The 16,480-nt window shown below is 36.2% G+C and overlaps 1 protein-coding gene and 1 pseudogene across 2 annotated transcripts in view; one reads left to right on the top strand and one right to left on the bottom strand.

Moving 5' to 3' along the window:
• The window catches only part of Ppp4r3a (protein phosphatase 4 regulatory subunit 3A), a 43,236-nt gene that overhangs the window by 9,517 nt on the left and 17,239 nt on the right, over positions 1-16,480 (top strand). For both annotated transcript variants that reach the window (XM_076849747.2, XM_076849748.2), the window contains exons 2-4: positions 7,143-7,198; positions 10,056-10,154; positions 14,268-14,885. In XM_076849747.2, coding sequence (XP_076705862.1) covers positions 7,143-7,198; positions 10,056-10,154; positions 14,268-14,885 — 773 coding nt within the window. The remainder of the gene's footprint in view (positions 1-7,142; positions 7,199-10,055; positions 10,155-14,267; positions 14,886-16,480) is intronic.
• On the bottom strand, positions 1,343-2,228 carry LOC143393453 (cytosolic 5'-nucleotidase 3A pseudogene; annotated as a pseudogene).

The following is a 16,480-nucleotide window of genomic DNA, read 5'->3' on the forward strand; positions in this document are numbered from 1 at the left end:
TCTTATCTTTTTTCTACTAAGGCTCATACTGCTAATTTTCCTCTTTGGTGTGGCAGATACCTCTAACCTAAAGTTGAACTCTATATCCTCGTTCATATCCGTACTACTAGGATAGAATTACTATTCCTAGTATTGTAGCTATCATAACTGATAGAAGTAAACTTAAGGGAGGAAGGATTGTGTTAATACATAGTAACGCTTTTTCAGTTGATTAGAGAGGTGCTCATAACTTGACCCAATAAGGACTAGTAGATGGCAGAAGAAATACCCATTAGATGAACTAGGAATAAAACTAGTAATGTGTCTTGTTAGCTTACTTGGCTCCCAGACTTGAAGAGTGTTTCCCATGCTTCGACCTCCTTATCTCTAAGACAGGGTATGGTATTGGAGACCAGAATTGAATTTCCTGAAGTGATAACTTAGACCAAAGCTATGGGAGATGGCTGAAATGGGTTTCTGGAGAGGTACTTTCCTCTAACGTCCTGAATTATCCAGAAAAAAAATTACACCACCAGACGCTTCTAGTATGTTCTTGTGTTAGCCAGAGCTTTGGGAGGGAACACTTTACACTTTCCACTTGTAATGTTTTCCTTTCTAATTATACTGACCCTGCAACACTACTGAGAAAGTTTTCTGAAGAAAATGCAAAAGGGACTGGTACTTAAAATAATTGCTAATAGGGATTAGGTAGCTCACAAAGTCAAAGCATTGCTAGTCATAGCATTTTTGTTTTTAGTTCTAGCTGCAAAGTCAGGTGTGTGTTTCTTTCCTCTTTTTCCTATGATATTTATTACGAGTGCTTCAAATTTTAACATCTTGTAATGATCAGTGGCAGGTCTTTGGGTGTTTTTTAAATGACAAGTGCCAGTCTTTTCTGGTAATTGCTGATTTTTATCCAAAAAAAATAACCAAACATAACACAGTTTTAGGACATAGTGATACCATCAGTGTAATTCACCCAAATTGTGAATGTACCAGTTAATTATGTACATTATTTCACTGTTTTTTAATAAAACTTTTCAACCTTCTACAGACTTTCCCACAGTATTAAAAGACTCTTCAAAAACTGCCTGACAACTTTAAACTACAAATATCATGTTGGGAAAATGAGGGATTATTTTTCTGGTTTGGCCTTAAGTTTTTTAAATCTGTCATTCATATATGAGTGTGTTGAGAAATGGAGAAAAAGAAGCTTCCTATTAATGGATTCAATATGTCTGAAAATATAAATTATAAAGGGTACATTACAAATAAAGTCTTTTCAGAAAAATGAACAGATGAGCAATTATTGCATCAGTTGCACCCATAGGAAAGGTGCACCTTTCTAATGATTAATCTTTTACTAAATATCATAAAAGTCGTGTACTTTTCTACAAGCTCTACATCCACTCTTAGGTAGGTATCCAGTTTTCAGGTGTTCAACATTGACTCTTCCATCTACCATTTTTAAATTTCCTTGGAAGTCTTCCAGCACAATTATGTTGCTATCATCTAATTCACTAAAATTTTTAAATTCTTCAAGGTACCACCATGTTTGTTAAGTGCATAGATTATTTCTGTTAATCCTTTAAGTACCCCTCTTTCATCAAAGTCCATTAAGTTGAATTCTACTTTGACATTTGAATGACAAATACCAGCTGGACAGGTAACTTCCTCTGGTACATCACTGATACCCACTGAAAATATGAACACTGGGATGCTGTGTTGGAGCTTGTCAAATAAATTCTCGTACTTCCTTGACCGTAACTTCAGGTTCTGCCACTATTTTTATTTAAAGTTGCCTAGACTGGTCTCAAACTTGATCCTCCTGCCTCAGCCTTCTAAGTAGCTGAGAAATTATAGGCATGTTCTACTGCACCCAGCTCTGCCACAGTTTAAATTTACCTTTGAGTAAAGGTTGTAAGCAGAACCATGGGATTTATTATGCCATTCTCCTCCCATGTTAGGGTACTTATATTCTACAATCAGAACAGGAACTTCAGTAGCATTATGTTTTTTCTTTAGTTGTAATTGTTTCAACATTCATCTGTAACCTTCTTAGAATTGTCAACAATGTTATAACATAATGGACATCTTTTACCTTTGTAGGAAAATCTGTTTAGTATCATAACAAAATATGTTATCTGAACTTTGGTAGTTCCTCCTTTGACAAAAAGACTTGAGAAAGTTTCTTCCATTTTTTTAGTGTTCTTAGTGTAAAATGAACTTTTTGGGAATGCTGGCATCATTTTCACACATGTAGTGAGACTCTATAGTCATTTCTTAAGTTAATCTTTATCCCAGTGGTCTTGGTCCTCTTAGGGTGAGTTATGTACTGGTCCGACACCACCCCTGCACCAGGTCACACATGCTAGCCCTCCACTTCCTACATACCCTTGCCAAGGTCATTCCATCCCTGGGCAGGACCCTTGCATATCATCTGGCCAGACTGCAAAACTTGGAAGCATAAAGAAGCCAGTGGTGCCTTGCCCATGCATGCATTTCTTGAAAGCACAGCTTGAGGTGATAGTCCTCTGTGCCATGTGTTGTTGACCTCTTGTCTTAAACCTTAAAAGTTTTAAAAGTACAATATATCAAAAAGGTTTTGCAAATTATGTGTTTGATATGATGAACTTTCACAAAATAACCAGCATGTAACAGAACATAACCAGCATTCTAGAAGCCTGCTTTTACAGTATTTAAAGCAGTTTTTTTTTTTTTTTTTAAACTAGATGGACACAACACAATGCCTTTATTTTTATGTGGTGCTTAGGATGGAACCCGGGTCCCGCCCATGCTAAGGCAAGCACTCTACCGCTGAGCCACAATCCCAATTTAACATTCAAAATATATTGTTCAAAATATATTGTTCTTTTTTGTTGTTTTTGTATATCCACTAGCTTGTATGCATCACTACAATCTAATTTTAGGGCATTTTATCCCCTCCAGAAGAAATCACGTTCCCATTTGCAATCACTATCCATTTCCATTTCCCTTTAGCCCTCAACAACCACTATCTCTTCTAATCTGTATGATTTTACCTATTCTGGACATTTCATATAAGCACATTCATAGAATATGTGGTCTTTTGTGACTGGTTCTTTTCAGTTAGCATGTTTTCAAGGTTCATGTAATGTGTCAGAATTTCATATACTTTGTATATACTATTTCATTGGGTGGACATACCACATTTTATTTTTCCATTCATCATCAGTTGATGGATATTTGGATTGCTTTCATTATTTACTGTTATGAAAAATCCTGATATATATACATTGTATGCTTTTGTGTAGGCATGTTCTTTGTTGTATAACTAGGAGTGGAGTTGCTGAATAACCAATAACGTTTTTTTGGTAGGGTAAGGAGTGTTAGGGATTTGAACCGAGGGTTATGGTCTCATGATCTAGCATTCTGAACATATGCTCTACCAGTGAGCTGTACCCCTGACCCCCCTTACTTAACTTTTGAGTAGCTACCTAATTGCTTCATTTTTTTTCTCTTTTTTGGAGAAATGTCTATCAAGTGCATTGCCCACTTTTTAATTGTGTTGTCTTTATTATTGAGTTGGAAGAATTCATAGATATTCTGGATGTGAGTGCTTTATCAGTATGATTTGCAAATATTTTTCCCATTCTCTTGATGACATTGTTTGCAGTGTCAACTATTAAAAGTTCTAAATTTGAATGATGTACAGTTTACACCATTTTTCAAAGGACGTCCAAATTTTTCTTTTCGATAAGTGAATTTTTGTGTAGTTTTTATACTTAAAAAGAGGATATTCAGTTTGAGTCTATGCCACTAGGCCTCTTATGTCTTCTAAAATAAAATTTACCAAATAACCTAGTTCTTTTTATTCACTGTATTTTTACTTATGTGGTTTTCTACAGATGGATTGTTTTTGAGGATGTGAGTTGTATTTCAGAATAGGTTTTACTGGAATATGTTTTTTAAGAAAGTTGTGTTTAAAGTATAATTACGTATATTCTCTGACTATCTTTGAAAAGTTTAAGTTTGATCTGCAAGTCTCTGGTATAATTTTTGTTTGTTAGTTTGATTGTTTGGGGTGCTAGGGATTGAACCCAGGCTATTTATTTATTTATTTATTTATAGATAAGGTCTTGCTGAGTTACCCAGCTGGGGTTGAACTGTCGGTCTTCCCTCAGCCTACCAGGTAGCTGAAGTTCCACACATGGCTATGGTTGATGATAATAGATAACAGTAGAATAAGTTTTTGTTTTAATAGTTCAAACAGCACTTCACAAAAAAAAAAGTGGAAGGCTTTTAGTTTTGTGTTTTGTTTTTTGTGTGTATAGTGCTGGAGATTGAATCTAGGGCCTCTTATAGGCTAATAAGTGTATGTTTTATTTACCACTGAGTAAATAAAACCCTCAGCCTCTATACATTCTGTTAATTTACCTGCAGCTTTTTCATGTTATGAATGTATCATACAGTTCTTCATAATCACAAAGCTAAAAATCTGGTAATTATATATAAAGAGAATTGAAAAAGCAGTGGAAGTTTTGCTTTAATTAATCTGGCAAAATTTAGAAAAGGGGGCCAGGTGCGAAGGAGCAGACTTATAACCTCAGCATCTTGGGGGGGCAGGCTGAGGCAGGAGGATTTCAAAGCCATCCTCAGCAAAGGCGAGGCACTAAGCAACTCAGTGAAACCATGTCTCTAAATAAAATACAAAATAGGGCTGGGGATGTGACTCAGTAGTGAGGTACCCCTGATTTCAATCCTGTAACCTCCCCCAAATGGAAAAGGGAAGATTAAAACAGTTTTTCCTTAAATGTGGACATTCCTGCATGAAATAGCCAAAAATAGTTGTGGGAAAGGGGGAGGAGAAGAAGAAAGAATAAAGAATCCAAGTAAGTGGAGCTCTGAGGGTACCAGTGTGTGTGGGGGGGGCAGGATTACTTAAAACATTCAGTTATTTTAAGTACAGACAGGATAATACAGATTTTGGGTTAATTGGGTCACCTGTGTCAGAGTTGGTGGGAGAAATTGTGGGAAGTGGGAAGCTGTTTCTGTGCACAGCACACTCAAATTGAATCATCACAATTTGATACATGCTGGTATTTTACTGTACTTAGTATCTAACAGAACTATTTTGAGCAAATAGTAAATAGTAGTAAATAACTAATATTTGGCAGCATCATAAAATTAATAAATTAGTTTTAGCCGGAAGGCAAGGTAAGTTTGGAAATGTTAAGGCAACTGATTCTTCTCAATTATATAGCCACTCTTTGGAATGGGTAAAGCAACTGTTAAGTGTAACATGAGAGAAAACAAAAGCACTGTATGAGAGACAGCTGCAGAGAAAACTGTTGCTGCTTAAGCATTTTGGGCCAGAACTTGTCTTTAGGTTTTATATTCTGGAATAAACTAGAACTGGTTGATGAAAAAGTGGGTATGATTCAAGTGTCAAAATTTGCTTTTTCTCAGAAAGCAGTAGTTATTTTCTAGATATTATGAGTCTTCCACTGTCGGGGTGAAAACAGAAATGTATGGGTTAAATTTACTGTAAGGAATAAATTGATTATTTGAAGATGGAGAAGAATAGCAGTTCCTTGCTATTGTTTCTTTTTTCTTGTTTTGTTTTGGGTAGTTCTGTTAAGAAAAAGAAATACTGAGCCAGGTTCAGTGGTGCACGTCTGTAATCCCAGCTACTTGGGACACTGAGGCAGGAGGATTGCAAGTTCCCGCCCAGTCTCAGCAACTTGGTGACCCTGTCTCAAAATAAAAAGGACTGGGAATATAGCACAGTGGCAGAACATCCCTGGGTTTGATCCTCAGTACCATTAAAAAGAACTAGTAATATTATTCAGATATGGTGGCACATAGCTGTATTCCCAGCTATTTGGGAGAATGAGGCAGGAATCTTGTTTGAGCCTATGAGTTCCAGACCAGTCTGAACAACATAGCAAGGCCCTGTATCTCCCCTGTGCGCCCCCTCCCCCTTGAGGAAAGAAAGAATAAAAATGAAAGAGGGCTGGAGTTGTGGCTCAGTAATGGAGTGCTTGCCTGGCATGGGTGAGGCACTGCATTCAATTCTCAGCACAACATATATATAAATAAACAAATAGTAAAAATTAAGGTCCATCAACAACTAAAAAAAAAGTTTTTTTCCTTTTTTTTATCTTTTATTTTAGTTTGTTATATATGACAACAGAATGCATTACAATTTTTTAAATGTTTTTAAAAGTGAAAGAAGTATGAGACTTTGTAAAGGTGATATATAATTTGGATGTGCATTTGGGTAGTGACTTATGCTTTATGTTATCAAATTTTGCAAATTATTTCTTATTTCATTTTTAGTCTGAAGTCATGGATCTGATTGCTGTTCCAACTTATTTCATATTTTGCAATCACACAATATATCAGACTTAACACCAAGATCAACTGAAAAGAGCTCAACGGCTCCAGGCATAAAGCAATGATAAGGAGATATAAATGTTAATTATTAGTTACTAATCAAAAAACTTAGAAATGCTAACTGCCTGATTTGATCATTATACATTATAGCATATGGAATTCTACTGTGCCCCATAAATGTGTACAATTGTTGGAATAACAATTTCAAAAATAATTATACAAAAATAAGCCTAGATCATCTGGTTTTGTGCGATTTTCTCCACCTTGTGTTGCCTAAAATTGTTAGATTGTTTTTATTACCATCCAATTTGCTGTTCAGATTGACATATCTCTTTTGTTAAAAGTAATCATATAAAGGCTGGGGATATAGCTCAGTTGGTAGAGTGCTTGCCTCGCATGCACAACACCCTGGGTTTAATCCCCAGCACCACCAAAAAAAAAAAAAAAAGAAAAAGAAAGAAAGAAAGAAAAGTAAGTATAGAGGAGCTGGGAGTGTAGTTCAGTGGTGGAACACCTGCCTGCCATGCACAAGGCCCTGGACTCAATCCCAGCACTGCAAAACAAAAAAAAGTAAGCATGTATAAAATACATTTCTTAAATTACAGATTATTATGTTTACATTTGTATTGCTTGAATTTTTTTCTTTAACTGAAGTTGTGTGTGAGTTGCATCTGATGTTCAAAAACGAAATGTATATAAGGGAATATAATTTTGATGTTTTGCAATAACATAATGGAATGTCTTTGTTTTGTTTTGTTCTGTTTTTTTTTTTTTCTTTTTCATAGGTTCTCTGCTTTTAGAGTCCAAAATAAATCCTAATACTGCATACCAGAAACAACAGGTAAAAATTTGAAGATGTTGTGTTTTATCTTGTATATTCTCCTCTCAGTTTGGTGATTAAATAGAAATTTACCATCTGTTTTCTTACAATAAGAAATTCAGAACAGATTACAGCACATTTGCCAATCTAATTATAAAGTTTCAGCCAATTTCTATAGTGTTTAAAGCAATTTATTTTTCAATGCTGGAGATTGAACCCAGGGCCTCTCTAGGCTAAGCACATGCTCTACCACTGAGCTATACCCTCAGCCATACTTAATTTAAAAAAATTTTTTTTAAAGCTTGTCTCAAGATCAGTTCATGTTCCTGATATTCTAGCAACTGAATCTTTTAAAAGTAAAGTAACCATTTCCTTGTTTTTACATGAAGAAAAAAAATGACCCCTGATTTGACAAACCAGCTACTACTAACAACTGAATGGTGGAGATTCCTTCTTATGTTGTAGATACTAGTGCAGATGGACAGAAGTATCTCCCTATAGAGCAACGCTGTGTAGATAGCCTCAGAGAGGCCTTAGAGTGCTGATACAATTTTTGACAGTAACTTTTATTGAGTATACCTTTATGCCCTTCTAAGGTGCCAGAAATGTCTGAAAATAAATTTTCACTTAGCACTTACTAGCACTGTTATCAAATGGTGTTTATTCTGCATACACACATACTTTTACAAAAAAACCAGTGAAATCAAACTGTTCCTTTGCTGCCTTGAAGATGCAGAGAGAAAATAATTACTTTAAGCTGGGGCACCAGCGGTGCATGCCTATAATCCTATCTTAGCGACTTGGTAGGGTGAAGCAAAGAGGATCTCAGGCGAGAAGGCCCTTAGCAATTTAGTGAGGTTTCTGTCTCAAAATGAAAAGGACTGGGGATGTATCTCAATGGTAAAGTGCCCCTGGGTTAAAGCCTCAGTAGTAGTAACAATAATTACTTTAGAAGAAAGAGTATTAACAGCCTGTTCATAAGTAGAATGTTTTGCTTCACTTTAAAGTGACCATTAAAATTCTACTAGATGGAATTTAGTTGTATTTTGTTCATTGGATGAGCCTAAAGATCGTTACTTGCTAGATTCCAAGATAGTAGATAGGAAAACTAATAATAAAGTTTATTGAGAGGTGCTTTATTTCTCCAGAAAACATTGGTATAATATAAAATATCTTCTTGATAGTTTGATCTATTAACATTTTGTTGATCTTAAGAAAATTTTTAGGTTTGATTGAATAACTGAAGCCTGGAATATTAGACTTTAATATTTCATAATTAAATTTGTGGTTCGGAGGTTTTTATCAGTTTAAGAGTAAAAATACATCTTACACAAAGTAGGAAAGATATAACCTCTTGAGAAGAGGGTCTCACTTTAGCCTGTAGGTTATTTGATAAATAAAATGATTTGAACATTCAGCTGTTCAAGGAAACCAGAAGAACTTTTAATTTTTATCTTTTGGTATTAGACCTAGAGGTGCTTAATCACTCAGCCATATCCACAGCCTTTTTTATTTTGAGACAGGGTCTCTCTAAGTTGTTTGGGCTTCAGCCTCCTGAGTTGCTGCTGGGTTTATAGGCTGTGCCACCATGCCCAGCTCAGAACTATTTCTTAGTTGTTAAAATCTACTAAATTTGTCAAGTGTAATTATGAACATACAACATGTGTCTGTCTACACCCTGATTTAAGCATCAGTCTTAAATGATTCTGAATATGTTATAACAGAGAAGTTGTATACAGTTATATTTAATATTTTTCTTTATATTGTACTCAATTACCTCTAACTGGGACTCACATTCTTCTCTTTGGAAAAAAAGAGAAAAAAACTAACATGAAAAACTAAAGTTAGTGACAGTCCCTCCAGAACTTGAAGATAGCTATTACATATCTTCTCAGGCTTTTTTATTTTGAAGTGACTCTCCTTAGCACTATTCAGTGTTTCTTAAAACAGATGATTCATAAACCTTTCTCTATGAAATGACCCTTTTTAACAATGGCGATTGCTAATATGTTTATTTACTACCAATAAATTTGAAAGAGTATCTTAAACTCCATAATTTTTTAATACAGATCTTTTTGGGCTGTGGGGATTATAAGATGGTCTCATTATTGTACATGCAGTGTCTTGCTGAGATCATATCTTAAACCTCTTGAATTGTTTGTTAAATTTCCTATTAAAAAAAATTCTCAGCTGGTCATAGTGGCATGTGCCTGTAGTTGTAGTGCCAACTACTTAGGGTGCTGAGGCAGTAGGATTACTTGAGCTTAGATGTCTATAGCAAAACCCTGTCTCAAAATAAAGTTCTTCCTGAGTAGAAGTGAAAAGGGGGTAGGTGCTGTGAGTATGCTGCTTCATGAACCATAGAAGTTTTGTGAAATTTTAACTGTTTAACTGTTCAAATAAATGATCACATCACATATTACAAATGTAGGCCAGTAGTTTCAAGGCCTTCAGGAACCTCACATGCCCCAGCTTGTAAAGAACACCTGTTGAGGGAAAAGACAAGTTGTTTTGTTTTAATCCCAGCCTTCTAACATGCCTCTAGTAATTGTATGCTCAGACTTACTCTTTGGCCATTTTAATGAGAGCATAAAATGTGACTTGATGTACAAGGACAAGATTGGTGTAGTGTTTTCTTGGTATTTTTTAGAACATTAAATTCATATATTGGTCAAGCTTTGTCCTTAGGTAAACATTTGTTTTTCATATTTGCTAAAAATTAAGCATAAAAAGACATTGATAATACAGTGTTTGAAAAAATAAAAATGAGTGATGTTCTGAATTCCTGTTGCTTTGTTCATTTGCCTTATACTTTGAAACAGTTGCAATAATGTATGTTAACCATTCAGACTCTTTTTTTTTTCCCCCTAATCCAAAGGACACTCTGATTGTGTGGTCTGAAGCAGAAAATTATGACTTGGCCCTTAGCTTTCAAGAAAAAGCTGGATGTGATGAAATTTGGGAGAAAATATGTCAGGTAATTTTAAAAATAGAAAATCAATATGCTCTCTTGAAAGGTTTTTTTTTTGCAATGCTTTCAGCTAAAGCCCTAAATTTTAAATAAATTTCAGATAGATCTTTTAAATCTTTATGAAAAGCTTGGTTTAAAGAAGGTGTAATTTATCCATACCACACTACCCTGATTAGACTTTTGCTAAACTCAAGTTTTATATTTTACTGCCTTCTCGAAGAACTCCCCTTTGAGTGTTCACTAGCATCTCCAATTTGACAATCCAAAATCAAGCACAATCTTCTCACCTAGATCCACTTATGCTCCTGTCCCCTCCTCTCAGTAAATGCCATCTAGTTTCAGAAACAGACTCGTGGGGCCTGCTCACTCTTCCCTTAGCCCTAATGTCTGTTCTATTCTTGGTAGTCAACCTTGGGTCCATTCACTTGTCTTATTTTGTGCACTCTCACGTGTCCATCATTTCTTCCTGGTTTATTTGTTTCTTCTTGACTGATAGTTTCACAGCTAGAATTATCTTTTCTAAAAAATAAAACAAGTGTGATTGTGACAGGCTTTGTTCTTGTGGCTGTTGAAGTCGAGCCCACCCTTGCACTGGTCTTGAGCTCTATGACCATTGACTATTTAGTCACCCTCACTTTGCTTCTAAGTGCAAATGTTCGTAATTGATTCATAATTTAATTCAAACCTGGGCTCATTCTGTAACTGTTGTGTCTGATTCTTTTTTAATATTGTCTGATCTTTATCTTTCCCTACTCTGGTACCTCATTCTCTTGACATAATCTCCACAATCATTGTGAATATGCTTTTGGGTTTTTTCTTTTTCCTAAAGTGCTCAAGTGACTCAATGTGTTGGTTCTTGTTACAGACTCATTTGGCCATTTCCTCCTAGAGAGGTTTTCTCTATTTCCATGCTTATTTCATTTGGAGAATAATCTTTAATAGATTTTTTTAAATTAATTGAGTCTCCAAAAATGCCATTCTCGCCAATCGCAGTGGCTCTACCTGTAATCCCAGCAGCTCAGGAGGCTGAGGCAGGAGGATCGAGAGTTCAAAGCCAGCGTCAGCAAGGGCAAGGCACTAAGCAACTCAGTGAGACCCTGTTTCTAAATAAAATACAAAATAAGGCTGGGGATGTGGCTCAGTGGTCGAGTGCTCCTGGGTTCAATCCACAGTACCTACACCCTCCAAAAAAAATGTGGTCTTCACCAGTATAGGAGTAAGACCTAGAAATTGTGGCCCACAGGCCAGACCTACTATATCAAAAGCTAGAGTCCTACAATGATGTCTTAAACCTTGTAGGTCAGAATGTAAAGGGCAAGATAGTAAATATTTTAAGCTTTATATACTCTAAGCAACTTAGAGAGACCCTATCTCAAAATAAAAACAGGCTAGGGATGTAGCTCAGTGATTTAGCACCCCTGGGTTTAATCTCTGGTGTTTAAAAAAAAAATAGCCATAAATTACATGAAAATGGATGGGATTTGGCTAGTTTTGTCAGCCCTGCTTTTGGTGATTCTGGTGCACCCTGAAGTTTAAGAGCCACACCTTTAATAGAAAATACAGTGTCCTCAAGGCACAATTTTTTCTTAACTTGTACAATTTTATTTCTTTTGCATATTGAATTCAGCTGTGTTTTTGTTGTTGTTGTTGTTTTAATATAGATAAACCTGCCTGTTGATGCTGTCCTTGTCCTTTTCTAGAACTCGAAGGTGTCACATTTATATCCAAATGCCTTCTTTCTTTTATTCTTTGTCCTTTCCCTTTTTTTGTGTGTGTGTGTGTGGTACTGGGGATTGAACCATTTTTCTAGTGAGCTAATATTTAATTCAAATCTGGGCTCATTCTGTAACTGTTGTGCCTGATTCTTTTTTTAATATTGTTTGATCTTTACCTTATTCTTTTTGTTTTTGTTTTGAGATATGGTCTCAGTTTTTTTCATTTGGGAGCACAGATGAATACTTGTGTTCTTTCTCTGTAGTAACTTACCAAAGAACCACTGTGTATTTTATGTTCTTTTCTGGTCTTCCCCTCTAACTTTTACTTATAGTTTATCTTAAAAGTACTGTTTCTCAATGACTCGTGTTTTTTGGTTTTGATTTGGTCCTAGAGATTGAACCCAGTGACACTGCCACTGAACTATACCCCAGCCCTTTTAAATTTTGAGAAGTCACACAGGCAGCCTTGAACTTATATCCTCCTGCCTTAGCTGGTCAAGTCACTGAGATTACAGGTGTGTGCCTTTGTGCCCATCTCTCAGTCACTTTTTAAAAATGAATTCTGTTTGTACTGTTTTCTGGATCCTGGGGCTCATTCCAGGGAAGTCATTACATTTTACCTACATGTTTCTTTATTTCATGTAGGTATTCATCACCCTTATATACCAAAATAGTTTTTTTTTTAAAAAATCCTCCCTTTTTCTGTTACCCTCCTGGGTAGTAGTTACTAGGTCTTAACTCAGAAAGATGGCTTTCTCATTATTCTTGTCCCTTTTAGTTTGGTTTATTAATCAATCTTATCAACTGGGCACATGCTACAAACCTGTATTCCCAGCAACTGGAGAGGCTGGGGCAGGAGGATTGCAAGTTCAAAACCAGCCTGGGCAATTTAGTGAGACTCTGTCTCAAAATAAAAATGGCTGGAGATGTAGTTCAGCAACAAAGTGCCCCTGGGTTCAATTCCCAGGTACACAAACATTTTTCTGTGAGTAAAGCCATAGCTTTGGTATTAGAACATAAAACTATAATGAGAATTTACGTAATTAACCAAACTAGTACCAGCTTGAAACTGTGCCAGGTGTAAACCTTGAATGTATCTGGCCTTCTTGCAGTAGTGTTCCCCACAGAGTTAAGATCCAGACCATATTGGACCTTAACTTGCAACGTATTTCAAGAAAAATACTTCAGGCTGTCTTCCCTTCCAGTATCCATCCACAGTTGAATCTCTTAGCCATACATTTCATATAAGGCCTACTTTTTATATTTTTTATAATTAGAATTTTTGCAGTAACACAAAGTTGGGATTTATGACAGGTTTTAGGATTCTGGGGGGTCGAAAAGTAGGTATAGGTTTGGATATGTAGAAAGTTGAACTTTTTCACAGTTTGGTTCCTTAACTTTTAGGAGATATTCTTGGGGATGGCTCTACTACTTATAGGTTGAGCTTACTTCATTTGTGGCTTCATTTTTGTGTAGGTGCATTTGTATCCTACTGAGCTTTTGTTATATCTTTGAGGTACCACCTAGCATTTGTAGGAAATTATTGGCGTACTTTGGTCCAAATCAATTTGTTTATGCTCTCTGACCCTTTCTTAAGATCAATGGACATTGTTTTCCTTATTGGTTATAGTTATATATATGTACTATGATCACAGCACTCTGTATGATATTTGATATTTACTTGAATTTTACTTAAATATTGAAGAGTCCTAAGAATGTTTCTGAGACCTCTCCATAGTCTTTTGGAAAATAATCCATAAATGGGAGATTGTGAATAAGTGTTTTGGCATTCGGCCTCTATTGTGGGTCCACAAGGGGAACTCTTGGACAGTCTTAGTTGTTTTAGCCTGTCCTAGAAAGTTACTCTTGCCTACAGATATTGTACTTTAAGAGAAAGTTCATTTTAAAGTATATGTTATTTGGAGAAATGTAACTATTTCAGGGCGTTTTCATTCCTGTGGCCCAAACACTCAATAAGAACAACTTAGAGGAAGGTCTCAGCCCATGGTTGGCAGACTCTGGGCCCAAGGTGAGGCAGCACATCATGAGGGAAGGGTGCGGAGAAAAGCTGCTCCCCTCATGGCATATAGGAATCAGAGGAAGGAGAGAGATGTATCCTTCCAGGGAACTCTACTTCTGTACCATTGACCACTTCTGTCACAGCTCTCATAATCTAATCATTTCATCTCTGAATATTTCTGCATTGATAGGTTAGAGGGATATATCATATTCAAACCATGACAGCAACTTCGAAAAAGCAGGCAGTTGTGTCAAGTTTGAAATAAGATTCTAAAAATTGAAAATTATTGTTACGGTTTTCTTATAATGTCTCTGTATTTATTGAAGGATATTGTTTAGGTTTGCTGGTGTGTGTTTTGTCAGCTACACAAATTCTTCTTCATAGGTTCAAGGAAAGGACCCTTCAGTGGACATCACTCAGGACCTTGTAGATGAATCTGAAGAGGAGCGATTTGATGATATGTCATCACCAGGTTTAGAATTGCCGTCTTGTGAATTAAGTCGCCTTGAGGAAATTGCAGAACTTGTGGCATCATCTTTACCTTCCCCCCTCCGCCGTGAAAAACTTGCACTAGCACTGGAAAATGAGGGTTATATTAAGAAGCTCTTAGAGCTTTTTCATGTATGTGAGGATTTGGAAAATATTGAAGGACTGCACCACTTGTATGAAATTATCAAAGGCATCTTCCTCTTGAATCGAACTGCTCTTTTTGAGGTCATGTTCTCTGAGGAATGTATAATGGACGTCATTGGATGTTTAGAATATGATCCTGCTTTATCACAACCACGTAAACACAGGGAATTTCTAACAAAAACAGCCAAATTTAAAGAAGTGATTCCCATATCAGATCCTGAGCTGAAACAAAAAATTCATCAGACATACAGAGTTCAGTATATACAGGATATGGTTCTCCCTACCCCTTCGGTCTTTGAAGAAAACATGTTATCAACACTTCACTCCTTTATCTTTTTCAATAAGGTAGAAATTGTTGGTATGTTACAGGTAAGTTAGATCATTTTCTTCCTACTTAAAAAAAGGTACCTACTTGATTAATACCACTTAAATTGCTACTTGCCTTAAGCAAAAATTAATTCATTCTTCCTTTTAAATCCTAAGTGAGTTTGATTTTGTTAAAATCTAAAGGTGAGTATTTTGATGGTCTACAATAAATTTTGATAAATAATAATACTCTTCAGATCAGAGGTGCTTGTTTGGAGTAGGGAAGGTAAATGATAAAGTAGTCTAGCTTGGAGGTGGGGGTGTAGCTCAGTGATGTATTGCTTGCTTAGCATGCCTGAGATTGTGGGTTTATATCACCCTTAGTTTGAAGAAATTACAGGGGAGCTGACCTTAATGCCTGTCATCCCAGCTACTCTGGAGGCTGAGGCCTCCAAATCCAAATTTCTAATCCAAAAATTCAAAATCTGAAATGCTCCAAAGTCCAAAACTTTTTGACGTGTCAGCATCAAAAAGTTTTGAATTTCAAATTTGCATATTAGGGGTGCTCAAGCTGCAGATGTTTTCCTAGAACTAGAAATAATTTCATTTCATATTGACCAGTTTGACATATTTTCATTTCAGACAGACATGTAAACAAATAATGTGGGCAGTACAATCTGTTAAAATTATGGTATATACTCTCCACAATCCTCTGTGGGGAATACTGTCGTTGCTAATGTTGGAGTTACGGTTCTGGTACCATTTTACATTTGTTCTTTGATAAGGAACCAGCTTTTGCTAGCTAGCAGAACCACATTCTCTAATTCAATTTTGACCCCTGATTTCTGCAGATAATCTTGTTCTTTTCATCTCTTTGGTTCCATATTTTTCTATTTTTGTGTTGTAGGGATCTGTCACTTCTGTTTTCAAGTTGTTAAGGCTTTGATTCCCTACAGTGTGCAGTATCCTCTCCGAAATTCTGGCTGCCAATGCAATTGTTCTACTGTTCTGTTTTTCTTGATTCGAGGCCCTTATTTCCAAACACAGGGCCCAGTGCATACTAGGCAAGCTCTGTGCCACTGAACTACACCCTTAGACAAAAGCAAGAGCTTTTTTTAATTAACACCAGGGATTGAACCCAGGAGCACTTAGTCATTGAGCCACATTCCGAGCCCCTTTTTGGAGACAGAGGCTCTCTAGGACTTAGGGCTTTGCTAAGTTGCTGAGGCTGGCTTTGAACTTGCAATACTCCTGCCTTAGCCTCCCAAACCATAGGGATTACAGGCATGCACCCCTGAGCCTGGAACAAGAGCATGTTAGAGGTACTATTTAAAGCAGGTACCTGTCGTCCTTGTGTATACACATGCTGGCATACCTCATCTTAAAATTGACTACTTCCTCTGTAGTTCAGTTAATCATTCTTCTACTATTTGGGATGTGTTTTGAAATTGGGTGCCATTTTGTAACAAATGTGGTCAAAAAAAAAAAAAAACCTGTAATGAGGTGTGACCTGTTTGTGTTTTTTTAGAAAAAGTAAAATAAGGAATAACCAACTAGTGTAGTGTTAAAAGAAAATGTTTCCTGAGTACCTACAGTAGTGAATATGAAGCTTATAATGTAGTGGGAAGTTGTGTGTGTGTGTGTGTGTGTGTGTGTGT

Source organism: Callospermophilus lateralis, chromosome 3, assembly GCF_048772815.1.
Source record: "Callospermophilus lateralis isolate mCalLat2 chromosome 3, mCalLat2.hap1, whole genome shotgun sequence".
NCBI classification, from domain to species: Eukaryota; Metazoa; Chordata; class Mammalia; order Rodentia; family Sciuridae; genus Callospermophilus; species Callospermophilus lateralis.